Source organism: Leptodactylus fuscus, chromosome 11 (assembly GCF_031893055.1).
Source record: "Leptodactylus fuscus isolate aLepFus1 chromosome 11, aLepFus1.hap2, whole genome shotgun sequence".
Lineage (NCBI taxonomy): Eukaryota > Metazoa > Chordata > Amphibia > Anura > Leptodactylidae > Leptodactylus > Leptodactylus fuscus.
This window is the reverse complement of record NC_134275.1, coordinates 37,467,642-37,489,721: the sequence shown is the minus strand read 5'-3', so window position 1 is coordinate 37,489,721 and position 22,080 is coordinate 37,467,642. Positions and strand designations below refer to the sequence as shown.

At 46.1% G+C, this 22,080-nt stretch overlaps 1 protein-coding gene across 1 annotated transcript in view; it reads right to left on the bottom strand.

Annotated features, from left to right (window-relative positions):
• The window catches only part of ST6GALNAC6 (ST6 N-acetylgalactosaminide alpha-2,6-sialyltransferase 6), a 38,883-nt gene extending 37,792 nt beyond the window's left edge, over nucleotides 1-1,091 (bottom strand). The window contains exon 1 of the mRNA XM_075259240.1: nucleotides 489-1,091. Coding sequence (XP_075115341.1) covers nucleotides 489-497 — 9 coding nt within the window. The 5' untranslated portion in view covers nucleotides 498-1,091. The remainder of the gene's footprint in view (nucleotides 1-488) is intronic.
• Nucleotides 1,092-22,080: the final 20,989 nt, after the last annotated feature.

The following is a 22,080-nucleotide window of genomic DNA, read 5'->3' as shown; positions in this document are numbered from 1 at the left end:
AACTTTCCTCTGAATTATTTTTGGGTATTATTACACTACAGGATGCTTTTAAGAAATTCCCTTTTATTAGGGTATTAAGTGACAGACCCCAGAGATACTGAACCATATGCCTATAAAATTGCATTATTTATGAGTGGTGCCTCCTAGTGGAGGTGCAGTAGTCTGTTTCTTTTTAATAAATCCCCTGTACGTCAAGGCATACTTGGTAAATCTTATGCGCTCACACCTATACAATCCCATGGTACTAGGCCACCAAAACAACACCTGTTCACAGCCACAATGGACCAACAGGACACCATGCTGAGCTTGAATATTGTAACACAAGCATATTTCGGTCACTGTGCAGGAATTACTGCAACAGCTTTACGAGGGCAGCGGTGACCAGCTGGCGTCACAGCACCCACTCACAATACAGGACATGGGGGCAATGATGTGGGCTCATTATATAAGAACAGCTGTCACTGCTGCCACCCTCCCCCTGCACTCACCGGGGCCATAGGAGCACTCAGATGTCCCCTCTGGTCACCAGGCCTGCTCCTTGATGCCAGGATATATCTCTTCTTGCCGGTAGTCACAATATTCCTCTCTCTTCCACAATCTCCTTTCTTGGATCAGTCCTTGTCTCCCAACACACAATACATCCCTATGCATCTACCTATGAGCAGCCTAGAAGAGACTGTCTGTAAGTATTAGAGGGGGGGGTTCCTCCTCTATGCAACATAGGCTCCAATCCTACTACATTTGGGGGGTATCCTCTCTTCTGTCTTCCAAGATCACATTTTACCGTCTCCCAGATGAGCCTTTCGTTCTTCCTTTACCAGGGTCTTGCAGCTTGAGGGTCTCTATCTATAAGCAGGCCTCCCACTCCTTAATAAGGGTCTTTCTCTCTAGATGGGGGTCTTTCACATACATCCACCTAAGCAGAGGGTCTGTCAAATTGCAGTCATCTCTCTTTCCAGTAGATCCGGGATCTCATTGCCTTTTGTGCATAAGGGTCTCTGTCTGTGTGAGGGTCTCTCCCCTTTCTGCAGATTGCTAAAGTCTGCAGCTGCTACATGCAAGCAGGGGAAGGCAGCGAGTCAGGAACAGGGTCCTAGTGCCCTCTTCTTCCTACAGTGCATTGGTGCAGAAACAAGAGCTATAAAAGTGAACATCCTCCCTTATATATGATATGTAAACATTGTGAGAAAGTAAAGGGTGTGGTTTGTGAGAAAGTAAATGGTGTGGTTTGGGAGAACAGGTATGTTCCAGCCAGGCAGTTAAAAGGTGCGTGGTAGAAACCCACAGTTCAGGTCAGGTAACTAATTAAGGACTAGTATAGACTGTGTGTAGGTGCTAGGAGTGGTGGGACCACACTGAGGAGACTGCAAACCAGGTAACTGTAATACACCTGTCTGAAGAGTGAGAGTCTGGCAGCCAGGCTCCTGTATACACAGGGAATGTGTTTGGAATAGTTGGTTCTCAGCTCAGAAGGTTTTGTTTTTGTTTGTTTAGGGCTAGTTCACACGGGGGCAAAGAGGCTGATTTTGACAGCTGATTTCGCTTCAAAATAAGCCCCTTAAAATGGAGCCCTATGTGAACAGCTAGCTTTTTTTTCTGCTAGCAGAAAAAGAGGCGACATTTTCTGCCTGAAGAAATCAATGGGAGTCTATGGGGTCTGAAAAAAAGCCTCGCTGATTTTGGTCTCTTTTTTTTACCACTGTTTTGGCAAAAAACTGCGACTGTGACTGAAACAGCGAGGCTTTTTTATGTCACATTTTATGAAGTCACATCCCAGAGGAGTGGTCCTGGGTGTTGGCTTCTTCCTGCCATGATTCCATGCCGTTGTTTTTTAATTTTTTTTATATTAAAAAGCAGTCAGCTCTGAAAGAAAGCTGTCAGCTCTGCTCTGTCCGAGTTGTGAGCTAAAATGGCGCCTAGAGGCAAAAAGGGGTGGGTTTTGGCCATGACCAGTGGGCTGGCTAGTTAAAAAAAAATGGGCTGGTTAAAAAAAAAACTTCAAAAAATCAGCAACCGAAACAGCGTCAAAAACAGCATTTAATGCAAAAACAGCGTAAAAAAAGCGACGCTAAATTTTCAGTGCCAAATTAAGCGAGGCTTTTTGTATGTGTGAACTTATGCACTGCAATTGAAATAAATACTGAACTTCAGTGCAACCCAGTTTCTGCTACCAAACATCTATCTGAGGGTGGGTTGGTTTCCGTCTTCTGCCGAAAGGAGACAGAAACCCGGCAGTCAGTGAACGTCTTCTGGTCTCTGTGGTAAAACCTTTTTTTTTTTTTTTTTTTTTTTTTTAACCAGACATAAAATCCTGCATGTCCAGTAAACCCCCCCCCCCCCCTAAAAAAAAACAAACAAAACAAAACGGTTTCGCCACGCAGACCAGAAGACGCTCAAGGGTGGACACTTTGCAAACCCATTCAAATGAATGGGTTTGAAAACTGACTGCTGGTTTCCGTCTCCTGTCCAGTTTCTTGGGCAGAAGTCTGAAACCTGTAAGCGGAGATCGGCACAGGTGTGAACCCGCCCTGCGCGGTTCCCCACAGCATACATTACCAATATACATATGGTACATTACATATATACCTATACTAGATTTTACAGCTTCGTCTTCTAGATTGCAGACATGACTGCGAATCTCAGTTGCTCTTTAAATCTGGAATGTTTGGAATCCTAGTGATAGTGGGGCAGAGAGATTAGCTCGCTAAGACCGGACTTCATATCTGTACATTATTAAGTATTGACGCCGGATGCCAGCTGTGGTATTATCTGAAGCAACTTTGGGCAAATTCACATGCGCAATGGATGCACTCTATATTTGTATGTTTTCACGGACTTCTGGTGACAAGAACAATGGATAAGCCAAATCTAGTGTAAACCTGTTTGTAATGTAATGTAATTTTTAATGGTTCACTAAAATAGATGGAAAATGGATGACCCATGGCTGTCCAAAGTGATATTAACAGGCATTAAAAATAGATTGATTCATCTGTTTTTCACGTTCAAGAAAAATGTAGCCTATGTTGTATGGCAGTCAATAGATTACATAATCTATGCAGTTTGATAACGGGAGTGGACTCATTCTGTCACCTTCTTGTCATTTTTGCACCATACACAAAAACCTGTGAAGGAAACAAATATCCTCCTAAGCCTACATGAACAGGTAATGGACCAAAATCTGCAACGCGGCAGTATTGACTAATGCTCCATTTTGTCTTCATTTGGCTGCCGTTGGGTCATCAGGACTAATAAGACATTTTGCACACTGTGTTATAATGATGAAGGATAAATGCAGTTAAAGAGGACCTTTCACCACTTTTGGGCACAGGCAGTTCTATATACTGCCAGAAAGCTGACAGTGCGCTGAATTCAGCGCACTGTCGGCTTTCCCGATCTGTGCCCGGTGTGAAGAGCTTACGGCCCGGTACCGTAGCTCTTCTATTGTCAGAAGGGCGTTTCTGACCATTAGCCAGGAACGTCCTTCTGCCTCGCGGCGCCAATCGCGCTGTGCTGTGGAGCGGGGAGGAACGCCCCCTCCCTCTGCTCACACAGCTTGTCCGTAGACGAGTATTATCAGGAGCGTGAGGGGGAAGTTCCTCCCGGCTCCACAGCACAGCGCGATTGGCGCCGCGAGGCAGAAGGACGTTCCTGGCTAATGGTCAGAAACGCCCTTCTGACTGTAAAGCGCTACGGTACCGGGACCGATAGCACTTTACACCGGGCATGGATCGGGAAAGCCGACAGTGCGCTGAATTCAGCGCACTGTCAGCTTTCTGGCAGTATATAACACTGCATGTGCCCAGATATGGTGAAAGGTCCTCTTTAAAGGGGATGTACCAAGTCTTCAGCTTTTATTAGAACGGATGATACCTGTGTGATTGCTGGAGCCCCCACCAGTCATGAGAATGCAGGTCCCTGTATGAATGGAGCCACAGGTTGAGCACACATGGCCACCCATATGATATATGGATACTCATTTTCACTGGAGGTAGGACAACAGAACAGTTCTTTGGTATGGCTCTAAGGGTCCATTCACACAGAGGAAAATGGTGAGGAATTTGGTGTGGAATTTCAGGGCTGAAAAAAAAAAAAAAAAAAGCCTTCCATTGAATTCTATGTGTTCATTTTTCTGCTAGCTTTTTCTTTTTTCAGCGCTGAAATTCCACACCAAATTTCTCACCATTTTCCTCCGTGTGAATGGACTCTAACACGGTATCTAGCAAAAAAGGAACCCATTGAAGTCAATGGGAGGCTTTTTTTTCCACATGGACTCTGAGGCAGATTCAGCGTCAAAATCGGCGCCAAAAAACTCTCAGGATGAGAGGCTCTCCGTCAGGGGAAAAGAACATTTTTACCACTGTCTGGTCCTCGGTCATAGTCCACGGGGCTACCTCCCTGGACCATGAAGGATGCTGGGGTTTCGCTGTTGCCTTCCCCTAGGTGGATAAGCTCCCCCATCCAGCGATCCATTAGGGCTAATGCAGGGGGAAGAGAGGGTGCAGGCTCCAGTCCAGCACACAGGGGAGGAACGGCCAGGATGTGGTGCACGTGGTATGCGCACAGGAAGTGATGTAATCGCAGGCGGGAATTTTAAAATGCTGGGGATTGAGTGAACTAGGCGGCATTCCTGCGAGGTACGTGGTGTATCACTGTATGCTCCAACATGTCGCTCCCGGAGTCACAGCTGTCTGTGACAGATTCCCTGGCTGCTTCTATCTCCTCTGGTGTTGTGAGTACCTGGAGCAGCTGCTCTGTTCCTAAGTTATTTTTTTAATGGGGCAGAATGTAATTTGGGCTTCCTTTTCTTTCCATTTTTAGGTGGAGACTGAAGGTTCCCATAGGGGCAAGGGTGTAGCAAAAAGACCAAGGAAATGTCCACTTTGTAGAAAAGAGTTGGCCGACTCCTATTCTAAAGCCATATGCTTAGGATGTATAACGCAAGTCCTTAAGGAGGAAAAGCCGACATTTTTGAAGGACTTCCGCTCTTTAATTAAAGAAGAAGTCCAGTCCTCCATTTCTAGCTTCCTGCTGTCTAGTTCTGAGCCTCCCTGGGGAAAGCCCAGGGTCCAGGCTATTGTTTCCTCGGACTCCGATAATGAAGCCTTTTGCTCATACTCAGAGTCCATTGGGGAAGATTTCTCAGTTGTTGATCATGATGATGACAGTGAGATTTTTTTTTTTTTTTTCTTCAGAAGACATGGATAATTTATTGAATGCTTTATGTAAAACCATGAACATTGAAGAGGTAGTGAAACCTAAAACCATTCAGGATGATAAGTTTGGGGGTTTGAAATCTAGAAAAGGGCGGGTGTTCCACTAGTGGGGAAAAAAATGCTAGCGGAATCCACTGAAATCAATGGGAGGCTTTTTTTTTTTTTTTTTTCAGCGTGGAAAATTCCACACCAAATCCTTCACCATTTTACTTGTAACTGGACCCTTAATGAGTTAGAGATGAATGGTTAGAGCCAGAAAAAAGGATTTCAGTCTCTCGGGAGTTTAAAAACCGCCTTGTGTTTCAGCCAGAAGAGTCGAAAATTTTGGATAATATCCCTAGGGTGGATATTCAAGTGGATAAGGTAGTTAAGAAAACTGACCTTCCATTAGAAGACTCAGCCCAATTAAAGGACCCAATGGACCGTAAAGCTGTTGGACTCCTTAAGAAAAATTGGGAGACAGCTTTACTGAGTCTAAAAGTCTAATATAGTGGCCACTTTAGTGGCTAGGACACTTTGTATCTGGCTCTCGCAGTTGGAGACTCCTATTAAAGACAAAACCCCCAGAGAAGATATCATTCAGGCAGTTCCCTTATTAAAATCAGCCACAGGGTTTCTAGCGGACTCTTCGGCTGAATGTATTAGATTTACAGCAAAAGAGGGGGCTTTAGCTATGGCTGGCCGCAGGGCCTTATGGCTTAAGTATTGGTCAGGCCAAATTATGTTGTTTGCCTTTCTCGGGGGAATTCGTGTTTGGACCAGAGCTCAACACAGTTCTCGAGAAAGCGGCTGACAAAAAGAAAGGGTTCCCTGAGCAGAAACAAGTCAAAAAGCCCTATTCCTTCCCCCCCCCAAAAAAAAAAAAAAAAATCCCAGAGGGTAGTTATAGGGGGGGGGGGAGGGAAAGGTGGCAGATGGAGCTACCCTAAAGGAGGCAAGGGCAGGGGGTTATCTCCTCAACCCAAACTTTTCTTCCTCCATTAGATCTGAGGACAAATTATGACGCCAGGGTCGGAGGGAGGTCAAAGGGGTTCCTGGTAGAATGGGAAAAGGTAACCTCAAATCCCTGTGTTTTACAAGTCCTAGTCAGGGTAGAAAATAGAATTTGTGTCAGTTTCTCCCACCAGATTTCAGGTTTCTACAGCAGCAGGTTCAGAGAAAAGTGGCCAGCCTTCTAGAACTTGGGGTGGTAACACTGCTGCCTGTTCTTCAGAGAGGGAGGGGACATTATTCCTCCCTTTTCCTAGTAAGGAAACCAGACAAATCTTTCACATTGATCATAAATCTGAAATACTTGAACAGGTCAGTCCGGTATTGCCACTTCAGAGTGGAAACAATCAGGTCCCTTGATTGCAAGAGATGCCTTGATGTGTACCTTGGACCTCAAGGACACATATTATCGTATCCCCATAGCAGTGGAATCCCAGCAGTATCTGAGATTTGTGATTCAGGTCCTCCATTATCAATTTGTGGCTCTACCCTTTGGGATCTCTTCTGCCCTGAGGGTGTTCACCAAGGTGATGGTGGAGGTGGTATTCTCCCTAAGACAGCAGGACGGTCCCATTATCCCATATCTAGACGACCTTTTGATAGTAGCAGTTATTCAGGGTCTTAATCAAGAAAAGGGATTTTGTAATCCAATTCTTGAATATCCTAGGTTGGATTATAAATTATTCAAAGTTGAATCTTCTCCCTCAGAAGGAAAAGAGGTTCTTAGGGATACTCCTAGACTTGGGAAGGCAGGAATCCTTTCTGCTACAGGGCAAAAGAGGTTGAAAGCCAGCATTCTAGCCTTTCAAAAGGCGAGGAGGTGCAGGATAAGACAGGCTATGAGTCTTCTGGTACAGCTAACAGCCTGTATCCCTTGCGTCAGCTGGGGTCAAAATCACACTCTGTGTGTTCAGAGATGGATCCTAGGTTCCTGGACCATTCTCCATCCTCCCTAGATACCAGTATCCACATCCTCCAAAGAGTGAAGGACTCCCTAGGCTGGTGGGTAAAAAGCAGCAATTTGGTTGTAGGGGTTCCATGGCATTTTTGGTCAGTCACCTTGGTTCAGACTGACGCAAGTTTATAAGGTTGGGGGGCAAAGATAGGCCCAGATTACCTTTAGGGGACTAGGTCCGGCGCAGTTGTCAAACTACAGAGAGTTAGGGGCAGTTTGGGAGACGTTAAAAGCAGGGGCATTTATGCTTCAGGTTCAGAATGTCCGGATTCTCTCCGACAAAAACACAACTGTGTCTTACAGCCGCAGACAAGGGGGCACAAGATCCTCTCTTCCCTAGCTTCTCTGTCCTACAAGATCCTCAGCTGGGCAGAAAAAAACCTTAACTCCCTATCTACTACTATAGGGCTTATAGAGTCCCATGCTGTGTGTTTACTATAGAAGTGGTTACTAAATACTGAATACTTGTAGTGTGTGCATAATACATGTTGGTTGATACTCAGCCTTGGGCTGATTTGTACACCTTCAACATTGTATATTTGTTGTTATGTGAGATAAAAGGACTCTATAGGGACAGTTTTCCATCTTTGCACGCCACTCGACCCAGTTTTCTTTGTACATGTAAATTTTTCCTTCTATGTCCAAATTTTTAAACACGGTTTGTAATTTAATAAAGTATGATTTTATGTATTTAAATAATGTGTGAAATAAAACTTTTTTACATGCATATTAGGTGTCATACTTACCTTCTCTTTTTTGCTTGTTGGTACTTAGTACATGGTAAGGACATTGATCATTTAGGGCCTTGCAGAGTTGATAGGGGACCTATGCATTCCTTTATACATTTTTGGTTGCTTAGCTATGTGTTCTGTTTTTTTGTTACTCATCTGAAAGGACCAGAAAATCTAGAGGCAGACTTCTTAAGTCACCAAAGACTTGATCCAAACAAGTGGAGCCTAAACCATTAAGTTTTTCAGATGCTCACTCAACACTAGGGTCTTCCTCAGGTGGACTTGTTTACTTCCAGAGCACCTTTCTCTCCCTAAGACCGTCAGACATCCCATGTAGGATAGAAGCGTTTGCCCACAAGTGGGACTGGGACTTGGCGTATTGCAGAAGATCTGGCAGAGAAGGAGCGAGAGTAATTCTGATATTGCCATTCTGGCCAAAGAGAAATTGGTTCTTTCTTCTCAGAGAGCTGGCCCTAGGCTACCCATGGATTCTGCCGATAAGGCCGGATCTGCTTCAACAGGGTCCTCTCACGTATCAGAAGTTGGACTATCTTCACTTATCAGCATGGATCCTGAAGGGTCCTTCCTGAGATCTAAGGGCTTATCTGAAAAGGTAGTTAAAGGGGTTGGCCACTTTCAGACCAATATTGACAAACAAATGTACAATAAAAAGATATACAATTTTCCAATATACTTTCTGTATCAATTCCTCACGGTTTTCTAGATTTCGGCTTGCTGTCATTCATTCTGTTACTTCTAGTGGATAGAAGCCTGACCATGGTCGTGTGAGTTACGGTCCATGGTCATGTGATGAGTACACAGGTGCACAGCTGATTACCAGGCTGATTATTGTGCTGTGACTATAACGAGCAGCACCTGTGTGCTCATCACATGACCATGGACCGTAAATCACATGACCATGGTCAGAGTTTTATCCTCTAGAAGTAACAGAATGAATGACAACAAGCAGAGATCTAGAAAACTGTAAGGAATTGATACAGAAAGAATATTGAAAAATTGTATATCTTTTTATTGTACATTTGTTTGTCAATATAGATATGAAAGTGGCCAACCCCTTTAAGACCCTTAAAGCCTGTAGGAAGCCGGTCACCAACACCATCTACCTCAATCTGGAAACTGTTTTGCTCCTGGGCCCAAGACTCCCTGCCTAATCAGAGCAGCTCTAATATAGGTCAGATTTTAGATTTATTTACAGTCAGGTTTAGCGTTGGGCCTCAGCCAGAGTACTTTAAAAGTGCTCTGTCTAGGGATCCGTCTGAGCCCATTGACAACATCCCTTTAAAATTCCTGTCCTGGAAGGTAGCTTTCCAGATCACTATCACCACTGCTAGGCACTTAGGGAGATTCAGGCCCTCAGGGATCCTTATCTTAGAATCAGGAGTGCAGGATTGTCTTAAGGCTAGATCCAAATTTTATGCCTAAAATAGTGTCAGAATTCTACAGAGAGCAGGACATAGTCCTCCCCTCCTTTTGTTCAAATCTCTCTTCACCAAAAGAAAGGGAGTGTCAGGCTCTGGATGTCAGAAGGGTAGAGATGAGCGAACAGTGTTCTATCGATCACATGTTCGATCGGATATCAGGCTGTTTGATGTGTTCGATTCGAATCGAACATCACGTGGCAAACTCCAAAAAAATTCGATTCCCCTCCCACCTTCCCTGGCGCTTTTTTTTTTGCACCAATAACCGCGCAGGGGAGGTGGGACAGGCACTACGACACCGGAGGCATCGAAAAAAATCGGAAAAAGTCATTGGCTGCCGAAATCAGGTGACCTCCATTTTAGACGAATAGTGGATTTCAAATCCGGGCCATATGAGAATGTGAACTTTGTGACTAAGAGACAGGGATAGCTGTACAGGCAGGGATAGCTAGGGATAACCTTTATTTAGGTAGGAATGTTATTAAAAATAACTTTTTGGGGCTCTATTGGGTGTGTAATTGTGATTTTTGTGACAAACTTTTTCCAATAGGAATGCATTGGACAGCGCTGATTGGCCAGAGTACAGAACTCGACCAATCAGCGCTGGCTCTGCTGGAGGAGGCGGAGTCTAAGATCGCTCCACACCAGTCTCCATTCAGGTCCGACCTTAGACTCCGCCTCCTCCGGCAGAGCTAGCGTTGATTGGCCGAAGGCTGGCCAATGCATTCCTATGCGAATGCAGAAACTTAGCAGTGCTGAGCCAGTTCTGCTTAACTACACATCTGATGCACACTCGGCTCTGCTACATCTGATGTAGCAGAGCCGAGTGTGCATCAGATGTAGCAGAGCCGAGTGTGCATCAGATGTAGCAGAGCCGAGTGTGCATCAGATGTGTAGTTGAGCAGAACTGGCTCAGCACTGCTAAGTCTCTGCATTCGCATAGGAATGCATTGGCCAGCCTTCAGCCAATCAGCGCTGGCTCTGCCGGAGGAGGCGGAGTCTAAGGTCGGACCTGAATGGAGACTGGTGTGGAGCGATCTTAGACTCCGCCTCCTCCAGCAGAGCCAGCGCTGATTGGTCGAATTCCGTACTCTGGCCAATCAGCGCTGGCCAATGCATTTCTATGGGGAAAAGTTAGCTTGCGAAAATCGCAAGCTGACAGGGATTTCCATGAAATAAAGTGACTTTTATGCCCCCAGACATGCTTCCCCTGCTGTCCCAGTGTCATTCCAGGGTGTTGGTATCATTTCCTGGGGTGTCATAGTGGACTTGGTGACCCTCCAGACACGGATTTGGGTTTCCCCCTTAACGAGTATATGTTCCCCATAGACTATAATGGGGTTCGAAACCCGTTCGAACACTCGAACAGTGAGCGGCTGTTCGAATCGAATTTCGAACCTCGAACATTTTAGTGTTCGCTCATCTCTACAGAAGGGCAGTGGTCGCCTACTTGAAAATTACTTCCTCCAGGAGGAAGGAAGACAATTTGTTAATTCAATTTGGGGGTAGAGATAAAGGGCATAAGGCTTCCAAAACTACCATCGCAAGGTGGATTAAGGCGACAGTCCGGCAGGCATACCTTTTAAAGAATCTACCAGAACCAGGGAACATCAAAGCTCACTCAACTAGAGCAAGCTTCCCTAGAGCAGATATACAAAGCTGCCACTTGGGCTAGTTCGCTGACCTTTGCTAAACACTACAGGTTAGATTTAGGTTCCGTCAGTGATTTAGCCTTTGGACGTAAGGTCTTTTTGGCAGTGGTGGACATCATGGAAAACTGGAGTTAGCCTTACTGGTAATGTTGTTACCCTAACCCCAAGGAGGAGTGGTTTATGGAATTACAACTGACTAGGAAGTGGTGTGAGTGTTGCCTTGTGTGTGAGTCTGGTTTCCCCCTCCACACTTCTACTCTACCCTGTCCTTCAGTTCTGTTTGCCTGGCACTATCTGGTTATTTGTGAGGTTTGGGTTTGTTTGTTTTGCCCCAGTCCTGTGTTAACCCTTTCCTCACCTCTCCACTGTCCCTCTCCTCATTCTCTTGTTACGTATTGTGTTGTGCTGCGTGTCTGTTGTCCAGCACATCCCATCCTATTTGTTTTGTCTGCAGCTGCACCTGGGTTTCTGTAGGGGTGACCACCTTAGTATCCCCAGTTCCTAACTCTTGTAGCTCTCGCCCTATCTGTCACCTAGGCCTTCGTGTTAGAGAGCCAGGAGTTGTCGGGGCCAAGGCTAGCTTGGGAACAGCTGACCACCACCCGCAGGCAGGGCCTAGCTAGCCGCCGTAGGGTCAGGGAAAGTCTCCTTCCCCTGTTCCCTTAGCGGTGCAGTCTGCAGTCCAGATTCTGGGTCTGGGCATAGACATGAACGTAACAGTGAGTCTCTCAATTCCTGTCCCTACAGAGGGTCAGAGGTCAACCTCCTTGTGTAGCCGTCATGGTGAAAACATGGAAACAACGTTACCGGTAAGTCTAACTTCGGTTTTCTCGAGTCATTGTGGAGGCCAACATCTTGGGCTACAAAACCCAGGACAGTTCCATTGACGTATATAGGTTTGTGGAAAGCACGGATGACACATGGATGCCATCAGTTTCCTGTTTGTGCATGTTGATGGCCGTGTGTGCATTTGGTCTAAACAGGAGTCTGTGACAACACTTGTGGGTATAAAACTTTTAACAACTCGACAGAAGATATAATGCAATGATTTATATTTCATGGTGATTTTATTATTTTAGGGACAAATGCACTATGTATTATGTTAATGGGTACCATCTGCCCCATATTTTCTAGATCCATCTCCTATGTGGAGTGACAGATCTAGTAGGAGCATAATTGCTATAATTGTGGCATCAATCTGGTGCTCATAAGGCATCATGTCATGTCAACCAATGGCTGAGAAATTTTGACTCGAGTATCCAGATTTTCATATTAAAATTCTTATTAAAATTATAGCTGTCATGTTTTGTATAAGAGCTATAAGTACAGAACTACAAGTAGAAGTCTAAAAATTCCAAGGGCTATTTAATAGGGTAAAACTTTCAGTCTGACAGCAACATACAGTTAAAACCGCACGAATGGCTGCACAATTCTGTGGATAAGTGGGTGCAGTTTCTGTCATGCACATTATTGGGGTGAATTCACACTGAGTAAACGCTAGCTTATTCTGAACGTAAAACACGTTCAGAATAAGCGGCGTCTAAAGCAGCTCCATTCATTTCTATGGGAGCGAGGATACGAGCGCTCCCCATAGAAATGAATGGGCTGCTTCTTTCACTCCGTGCAGTCCCATTGAAGTGAATGGGGAGTGCCGGCGTATACGGCAAGCTCTGCTCATGCCGGAGCGTACACGCCGGCACTCCCCATTCACTTCAATGGGACTGCACGGAGTGAAAGAAGCAGCCCATTCATTTCTATGGGGAGCGCTCGTATCCCCGCTCCCATAGAAATGAATGGAGCTGCTTTAGACGCCGCTTATTCTGAACGTGTTTTACGTTCAGAATAAGCTAGCGTTTACTCAGTGTGAATGCACCCTTTGACTGTTAAAGTGATCGCTCTATTCACAAGCGTGTCTAGTGAGGAATCTCATGGGTGCTGTTCTGGGTGAAGAATTTAGTGGGCCAGTCGACCCTGCCCTTAAATATATATGAAATGCCTGCAGTAGTATTATGTCCTCTGGAGGCACTACAGGGAAATCAAGCACTTGCTGTCAGGACCTCTCCCTAGCTGAATGCTTCACATTCTGTGATTGGTTTATTGTCAGAAGTAGTTTTGTAGCAAAAAGGATTGTTCAGAGCAAAATGGGACTTTACATAAAAAATAAATTATTGAAAAAATTTCCAAAGGATTATCACACGTGCACGTAACTTCAGGATCGATAGAGGCTGACGCCTGGTGCCCTGGACCAATCAGTTGTATGGAACCACTTCTGGCATCCACACAAAACAGGACTGAGACAGCAAGCTCTGTCCATTGTTTAGCGGCCGGCCACCTTCACTGCAGTTCTTACTGACTTAAATAAGAGCTGAGCTGCAGGTCATGATACAGTAGATCAAGCTTTCTGCTTCTGCCCCCATATTGCGTACAGAAAGCAGCTGTGTACAGCTGATCGGTCTGGGGGCCAGGTGTCGGCCCTCTACTAATCAGGTATTTATGGCCTATCCTGAGGATAGGCCATAAAAAAATTAAGCCTAGACAGTTCCTTTAAAGGATTGATATCTAAAAAGAACTGGAGAACTTGTGACTGTTTGTAGGCAGATCTAGCACATCAGCCCCCCCCCTTCCTTGATTGACTTGCAGGTGGATTTGCATATTAATGATTATCTTTGCATTGCTTCATCCATTGGTGGCCACCGTCATATGTTTTGGCTCCTTTTAAAGTACAGTACTATTTTAATAGTACACAGTACTAGTATTGGTTTGGAGGCATTTTGGATCTGATGGATTCCTGTAATGTTGCACATTTTTGTGCTGCAGGTACACCGTATTCACTTTCTATGACTAAACAAATCAAGTCACAGACACTCACATTAGATTTAATCTACACACTTGTTCTCTTAGAATGTGTTTATTTGCAGAGATAATGGTGAAAATGAAACACAATTTCAGTAATGTAATGCAACAGCTCTCGAAACAATTCCCAGAATTTTCTTCAGCCCACTCAATGTTATATCTGCTGCCAACATCGGAAATGAAAGATCAGCTAACGCCTTAACATCTACATCTCAGATAGAATGTGATGCCTAGACCCAGCTGTAGGGAAAAAAACCCTGAATGTATAAACTTGTACCTATACACCTCACTGAGGATAATTCTGCATGTTGTGGATGTATCATTAACAGTGGTGAACCTAGCCTCTCTGCTGCCTGAGGCGGACGATAGAAAGACGTCCCCCTTTCCCCTAAACTGAATTCCGGGGTGGGGGTTCTGGTGGTAACATTATAGTGGAGTAACATTTTGTGACTTTCAAGAAACGTCTCTGACTAATCGCTCACATTTCCCGTCTCTTGCAACACAGACATCTTTGACTCCTTACTTCTCCAGGCAACCAACCCACATTGTGTGTGTGTGTGTGAGAGTCTTTTCAGACCCCAGAGTATAATGATCAGAGATCCCGGGAGGTGACAAACATAAAAACCACTGTTACTTACCTATCCCGCGCACTCCCTGCATTTTTCGGCCGTCTTCAATGTCGGACCTGACGTCATATGGACGTTGTTGCGACACATAATGACATCGGCCTGCTCCATGTGACGTCTGGGACATTACCATAAAGGCCCGAAGCCTGTTAAGAGTAACACCAGATCCAGAAAAGGTGATAAACTGTGTTGTGTTTTTTTTTTTTTTTTTTTTTAAAGTTTCTCCACCTCCATTGCGTCTCCAATTATTATACTCCTGAGTCTGAAAAGACCGCGGAGTATAATAATAATGGTAGTTGTTGGGGTTCGCGAGCACGCTCCTGCTCACAGCTGCTTCTGCTCCCCCCTTTTGTATCCTATAGCAGAAGGGGAAGCAGGGGGCAGACATGAACAGGAATAGGGATAGGTAGGTAAATTTGCTGTTACCTGCTGGAGTATCCCTAGCAGGTAGCGGCCTATTTAAAAAAAAAAAAATTATATATCCTCATATATCTGCAATCCCTTGATGGAGGAGCCGCCACCACCGCCTCTCCTTCCTTCACCCGCGCACAAGACGTCTATGTCTCAGCGCAGGAGACGTGATGACGTCTTAGCATTGCCATCTGCGCCGCTATGTAAAGGTCTAAGCTAGCCCAGGACAGGTCCGCTCAGCTTTGTTTTCAAAGCGGTCTGTCTTAAGCTAGTTTAGGGGAAAAAAAAATAGAATAATAAAAAAAAAAGTGTAAAAATGCCGGCTGAGGCGGCCGCCTCACTCCACCTCATTAGCAGAGCGCTCCTGATCATGAATACTGAGAAAATCCATACGTACTGAAAAATGCGATAGAGGCACCTGTCACCAGACCTGAAAAGCCCAATGACTTACATCATGTGATCGGTGCTGTCACCCTGAGCATTTTGGTGTTTTGTTTATACAAATCCGTTCAGTCATTCCAAAGATATAAGGACTGTTAGTGTTGATATAAATTAGGATCTAGTAGCCAAGTGGGCAGTAACACTGTGGTTTCTCTGGGTGCAGGGTCTCTGTGTATAGGAAGTCATGCATTGTTACCGCCCATTTGGCTAGTAGACTCATCAACACTAACAGGGCTTATATCTTTGGAATAGCTGAACAGAATAGGATGAACAAAACACTAGAATGCTCAGGGTGACAGCTCCAATCATGTGATGTATTCCTTTGGGCTTCTGGGATCTGGTGGTAGGTCCTCTTTAAGTTTGTCTTTAGTTGTCCTTGAAGAAGAGGGTTATATTTACCAACCATGACTATGCACTGTCGGTTTCCAACATTGCTTCACATAGATGTGAGTGACAGCCCCAGCAGCTGTGCCTCTGCGGTGACAGTGAATGCAAATAATATGGTGACAGCTTTTCATTTCCTGTGACATTAAATTCGATTAATCTATCTGTATATGGTCTCCTGAAATACTCTGCGTTCCTAATCTAACACACTCCGCATTCGCTTACTTGTTTCCATTGCCCATCTCTGCCCTTACTGACATAATCACTTCAGTATACTTTCTCCCACAAGATCAGCACACTCATCTTCTGCCGCCGTAATCGTTCACGGCTGGAGAATGTTGTATTTTTGTCCACTTCAAAGCTGAGGAGATGCAGATGGTTAGGAGTTGTGCCGCAGCAGCCCTCTGTACTCTTGTGCCGCAGCAGCACTCACTCTTGTAAGAGGCTAATAACGAAAACGCAAGACACAGATTCCTGATGTTGTCTAAATTAAGCGAGAAAATAACAGCTATAAACTTGGGAATTATTCTCCTGAGCATTCGCTTATAAGAAAGTCAGCCATATCCACTCTCTGCTGCATGAAGAAATAAAAGATAGAGATATTGCACACTACCGTAATAGGGATAGATTCACAGAGTTTTGTGGAAAATACGAAATATACATGGAATCCATATTTTTCTAATGCAAAAAGTATACATCAGATCACATCTATCCACTGCGCCGCTCCTGCTCGATTACATGTTGCCCGCAGACTGGACTGTATTCCCTTTACGGTTGAGGCCCCACGTTGCGTAGACGCAGCTTTTTTGTAGCAGATTTTGCAGCGGCTTTTTGAGCCAAAGCCAGGATTGGATCGAGCAGAATGTAGAAGTATAAGAACTTCCTTTAGATATCCCATTGCTTTTGTAGCCATTCATAGCTTTGGCTCAAAAAACCGCAACAACTTCTGCAACAAAAAAAAGGCGCATTGCAGCAACATGGGGCTTGAGCCTTAAAGGGGTATTAAAGTTAAACTAGAAAATCCAGTGAGGGCTGGGGTAAAATATAACAAATGAAGGGATACCCACCTACCCTGGATCCTCTTTTACGTTTTTGGGTTCCACAGTCCATTCCGTTCTCCCACTGATTAGGCGTGAAGTGGCTCCGATGTCTCCTTCAGCCACTCTCCGACCTCAGTGATCATATATTGGGTACTGATGACATCACTGGTACCCCACATGTGGCTGTTGAGGCCAGTGATTGGTTGCAGTGGTCACATAAGCCATTTCAGTTGCAACTGGAATGGAACCGGGGACACAGCCCAATGGAGGACTTTTACTAATGGGGTCGTCTACATCACACACTTGCACTAATAGAGCTTATGGCGGTAACAGAAGAGGGTGGTCTTCAGCTCATTTACAAGTGACTTTTCATTTGGGGGATCCAGTAGGTCAATGCATTATAGAGCCTATTGATTTTTAATGAGCACCCTATTCTGCTTCATTGTCCCATGGGACAGGCTTAGTTAGGGGGCCATGGCTCATTTTTATGGTTTTATCCTGTCTCCTCTATCTTTACGTAGGACGAAGTGCATGAAATTGAGAATACTGTCTGATCCATTCTGTTCCAGTTCTCCTCTCTGGAATCCTGAATCTGGGTGAGAATACGGCGACCGCTGCCGCAGGACTATTTTGGGCATATTAATCTTTTAATCCTGAGGCATGTTATGAAAATTGTCATTCTTTTGCTGAGCTGCCATACATCTGGCATTTCATACCACTTCTATTCTTCTTGGGAGCGGTTGTGATTTTGTTTAAGGCGTATACATTTTTATTAAAGGGTGTAGATAAATTGGCTTCAATAAATATGTTACACCTTTTTAAAGGGGTGTGTGAGCAATAAATAACCCGTATATTTATTCCTACATAAACCCCAATTTCATTTCATGCAAGAAATGGTTGTCACAATCCTGCGATTTTGACAATTGTTAAACACGCGATTCTGTGTATGTTCATGTACATTTGTGGCATGTACGTCCTCGTACCTTACAGATGTGTAGCAGCGTTCGTTTTTGGATCTGCTTCAGTACACACTAATGTAAGTCACAATTTTTGAGACAATTGTTTCTTATAATTAGAGATGAGCGAACACTAAAATGTTCGAGGTTCGAAATTCGATTCGAACAGCCGCTCAATGTTCGTGTGTTCGAACGGGTTTCGAACCCCATTATAGTCTATGGGGAACAGATACTCGTTAAGGGGGAAACCCAAATCCGTGTCTGGAGGGTCACCAAGTCCACTATGACACCCCAGGAAATGATGCCAACACCTCTGGAATGACACTGGGACAGCAGGGGAAGCATGCCTGGGGGCATCTAACACACCAAAGACCCTCTATTACCCCAACATCACTGCCTAACAACTACACACTTTCCACATTCAAAAAAACCTCTATCAAAGTGGGAAAATACCTGGAAACCTTCTTTACTCCCCAAATGGATGGACACAAACCCCAATTTAAGCTCAACAAACAGTAACAACCACCCCTTTAAATCACGTTCCCCATGACAACCACAAATGGAATAGGCAATGGGAATTCCAAAAGCCCTCACCCTTAACTGTCATTTTGAGTGTGTGTGTGTGTGTGTGTGTGTGTGTGTGTGTGTGTGTGTGTGTGTGTGTGTGATGTGATAAGACCTTCCAAAATTCACTTTTCTAGCCCTTAACATGAGCCCTTCCAAACAAAGTTACATGACCTTAAGCTGAGCTACCAGCAGAGATTGAGGCCCTTGGCATGAGTAGAGCCTTGCACCAGCAGTGTTTTTGGCACTTAGGGTGAGTTGAGCCTTGTACCAGCGTGTGTCCCTTAACATCAGGCGGGCCCTAAGTTCTGCGCTTTGCACAAAAGTTCCACATTAACTAGGCTGAATGGTACAAAGATTAGTAGGCCCGAGAACCAGGAACAGGTCTTGCAATGGCTGTCGGATAACGCTTAAAGCACATTGTCCACCAGCCAGTCAGCCTCTACCTCCTCTTACCCAACAGTCTTGTCCTCCTTCCACCCAAAATTCCCAATCTTCTCAGAACAATAACCCCAACTGTCCCTGCTCCCCAGAGCTGTTCTCCCTTCCTTTGACTGTACCGCAACCTGCCCCTCCATTTCGCGATTCCACGGACCTAACAGACGAGTATCTGTGTCCAGATGCTCAAACACTAGAGTCTCCTCCATTCCATCTCCGGTCGATTTGGTGGCGGATGACCAGCAACCCACCCTCATCGACGACGATGAGACGCAGTTGCTGTCAGGGCAGCCAGTTGACATGCGCATTGTGCAGGAGGAGGAGGCGAGACAGGAGTTGGAAGAGGAGGTGGTGGACGACGAGGACACCGACCCCACCTGGACAAGGCAGATGTCAAGCTGGGAAAGTAGTGTGGATGTTGAGGCAGGTGCAGCACCAAAAAGGGTAGCTAGAGGCAGAGACATGTCCAGAGGCAGAGGTCAGCTGCTTTGCCGAAGCCAGGCCAGACCCGGAATGTCCGAAGATGTTCCCTTTTGTACCCAGCCCAGAAAAACTCCCCCATCGAGGGCACGTTTCTTGAAGGTGTAGAGTTTTTTCAAGGAATGCGCCGAGGACAGATATAGTGTCGTCTACACAATTTGCCTCTCGAAATCGAGTAGGGGCCCTGAGAAGAGCAACCTGTCCACCACTTCAATGCACCGTCATTTGGAATCCAAGCAATGGAATCAGTGGCAGGCAGCAACGGCAGGACAAACGTCGCCCGCCGTTCATGCCACTGCCTCTGCTCACAGTGCTGGCGATGCACTCCAGAGGACGAGCCAGGACATCACTTCATCTGCCTCCGCCACTTTGTTGACTTCTCCCTCATCCTCCCCTGTTTCTGTCTTATCTCCTTCTCCTGCACCATCAAAGGCACCATCAGGCGCTTCTTTACAACAACCCACCATCTCTCAGACATTGGAGCGCCGGCAGAAATACACCGCTAACCACCCACCCACGCAAGCCTAGAACGCCAACATCGCTAAACTGCTGGCCCAGGAGAGGTTGGCGTTCCGGCTTGTTGAAACTCCCGCCTTCCCGGACCTGATGGCAACTGTGGCACCTCACTATGCCGTCCCTAGCCGTCTCAACTTCTCCCGGTGTGGCGTCCCCGCCTTGCACCAGCACGTGTCACTCAACATCAGGTGGGCCCTTAGTTCCGCGCTTTGCTGCAAGGTCCACTTGACCACCGACACTTGGACAAGCGCCTGTGGTCAGGGATGCTGCAGTGCTTATCTTTAATGACAGGCAGGGTGAATGTGGTGGAGTCTGTTCCCCGGGTGCAAACTGGGGTGGCCTATCTCCTCTCCCAGGCCAAAATTCATGGCAGGAGTAGACTGAAACCCTACGACGCTGCAACCTCCACCACAGCTACTAGCGGCAAACGCTAAAACACTGGTGTGGGGAGACGTCAGCAGGCGGTGCTGAAGCTCATCAGCTTGGGGGACAGACAGCACAGTGCCTCCGAGGTCAGGGATGCCATCCTGGCTGAGATGGCATTTTTTTTTCCCTGCTACACCTGGGGCCTGGCATTTTTACGCCTGTGATAATGGCTGGAACCTGGTAGCGGCTCTGGAGCTTGCCAGCCTCCAACACGTTCCATGTTTGGCCCACGTCTAACCTAGTGGTGCAAAGTTTTTTAAAAACATACCCAAATGTACCGAAGCTACTGTTGAAAATGCGGCGCTTGTGCGCCCACTTTTGCAAGTGCACAGGAGTCGCTGCTAGCCTAAAAACACTCTAGCAAGGCCTACATCTGTCCAAACACAGGCTGTTGTCCGTCATTCACACACGCTGAAACCCTACAATACCATATCTTGAGCAGGGTGTGTGAGCTGCACAGACCTTTGATGGAGTTCCATCTACAAAACCCAAGGGTTCCTCAAAGTCAGCAACCAAAGTTTCTGCACCATGAGTTTCCAGGGGTGGCAGAGTTATGGCTAGGGGAAGAGGCATGGATAGGGATGATGTCTAGGGGCAAAAGCAGTGTGGATGTGGAGGCAAGCTAAGCAGGAAAAACTGGGGGTACAAGCTAAGGCATGGACTGGGGTGATGTCTAGGGGCAAAAGCAGTGTGGATGTGGAGGCAAGCTAAGCAGGAAAAACTGGGGATACAAGCTAAGGCATGGACTGGGGTGATGTCTAGGGGCAAAAGCAGTGTGGATGTGGAGGCAAGCTAAGCAGGAAAAACTGGGGGTACAAGCTAAGGCATGGACTGGGGTGATGTCTAGGGGCAAAAGCAGTGTGGATGTGGAGGCAAGCTAAGCAGGAAAAACTGGGGGTACAAGCTAAGGCATGGACTGGGGTGATGTCTAGGGGCAAAAGCAGTGTGGATGTGGAGGCAAGCAAAGCAGGGAAAATGGTGGCTAGAGGCAAAGGGATGTCCATAGGCAGCAAGGGCAAAGATGCAAAACTCTCCCGTTTCAAGAATTTTCCTGACTTGTTTCCCCACAAAACATTCCTGGGAGGAGGGCTGAAACACCACCCTCCTCCTCCTCCGCTGTTAGATTTACCCCAGCTACGAGCTGAAAACGCTGCAACACTGGTGTGGGGAGACGTCAGCAGGCTGGGCTGAAGCTCATCAGCTTGGGAGACGGACAGCACACTGCCTCTGAGGTCAGGGATGCCATCCTGGATGAGATGGCAATTTGTTTATCCCCGCTGCCCCTGGGGCCAGGTTTTTTAGCTTGTTGGAGGGCTCTGGAGCTTGCCAGCCTCCAACACGTTCCATGCCTGGCCCACATGTTCAATGTAGTGGTGCAATGATTTTTAAAAACATACCCCAAATTAGCTGAGCTAAGGGTGAAAGTGCGGCACTTGGACACCCACTTTCCCAAGTCTACAGTACCTGGAGCTAGCCGCAATACACTCCAGCAAGGCCTACATCTGCCTGAAGCACCTACTGTTGTGCGAGGTCACCACACGCTCTAACCCTAGATACCGTATGTTCAGCAGGGTGTGTGAGCAGCAGAGACCTTTGATGGAGTACCAGCTACAAAACCCAAGGGTTCCTCAGAGTCAGCTCCCTCACTTTCTGCACCATGAGTTTCCATGGGTGGCAGACTTATGGCTAGAGGCACAGGCATGGATAGGGGTGATGTGTAGGGGCAAAAGCAGTGTGGATGTGGAGGCAAGCTAAGCAGCAAAAACTGGGGGTACAAGCAGCCGGTGACATCATCACTGACAAGCACAGCTGTCTGTCAGCTGACAGGCTGACTTTCACCAAAATGAACAGACAATGGATAGACTCATCATATACATGTCAGTTACATGACAAATTTAGTGCAATTTGCAAGTCCAAGATGGTTTGGAGATCTGCGGAGAGGAATCTCACCACCTCTTGCGGGTG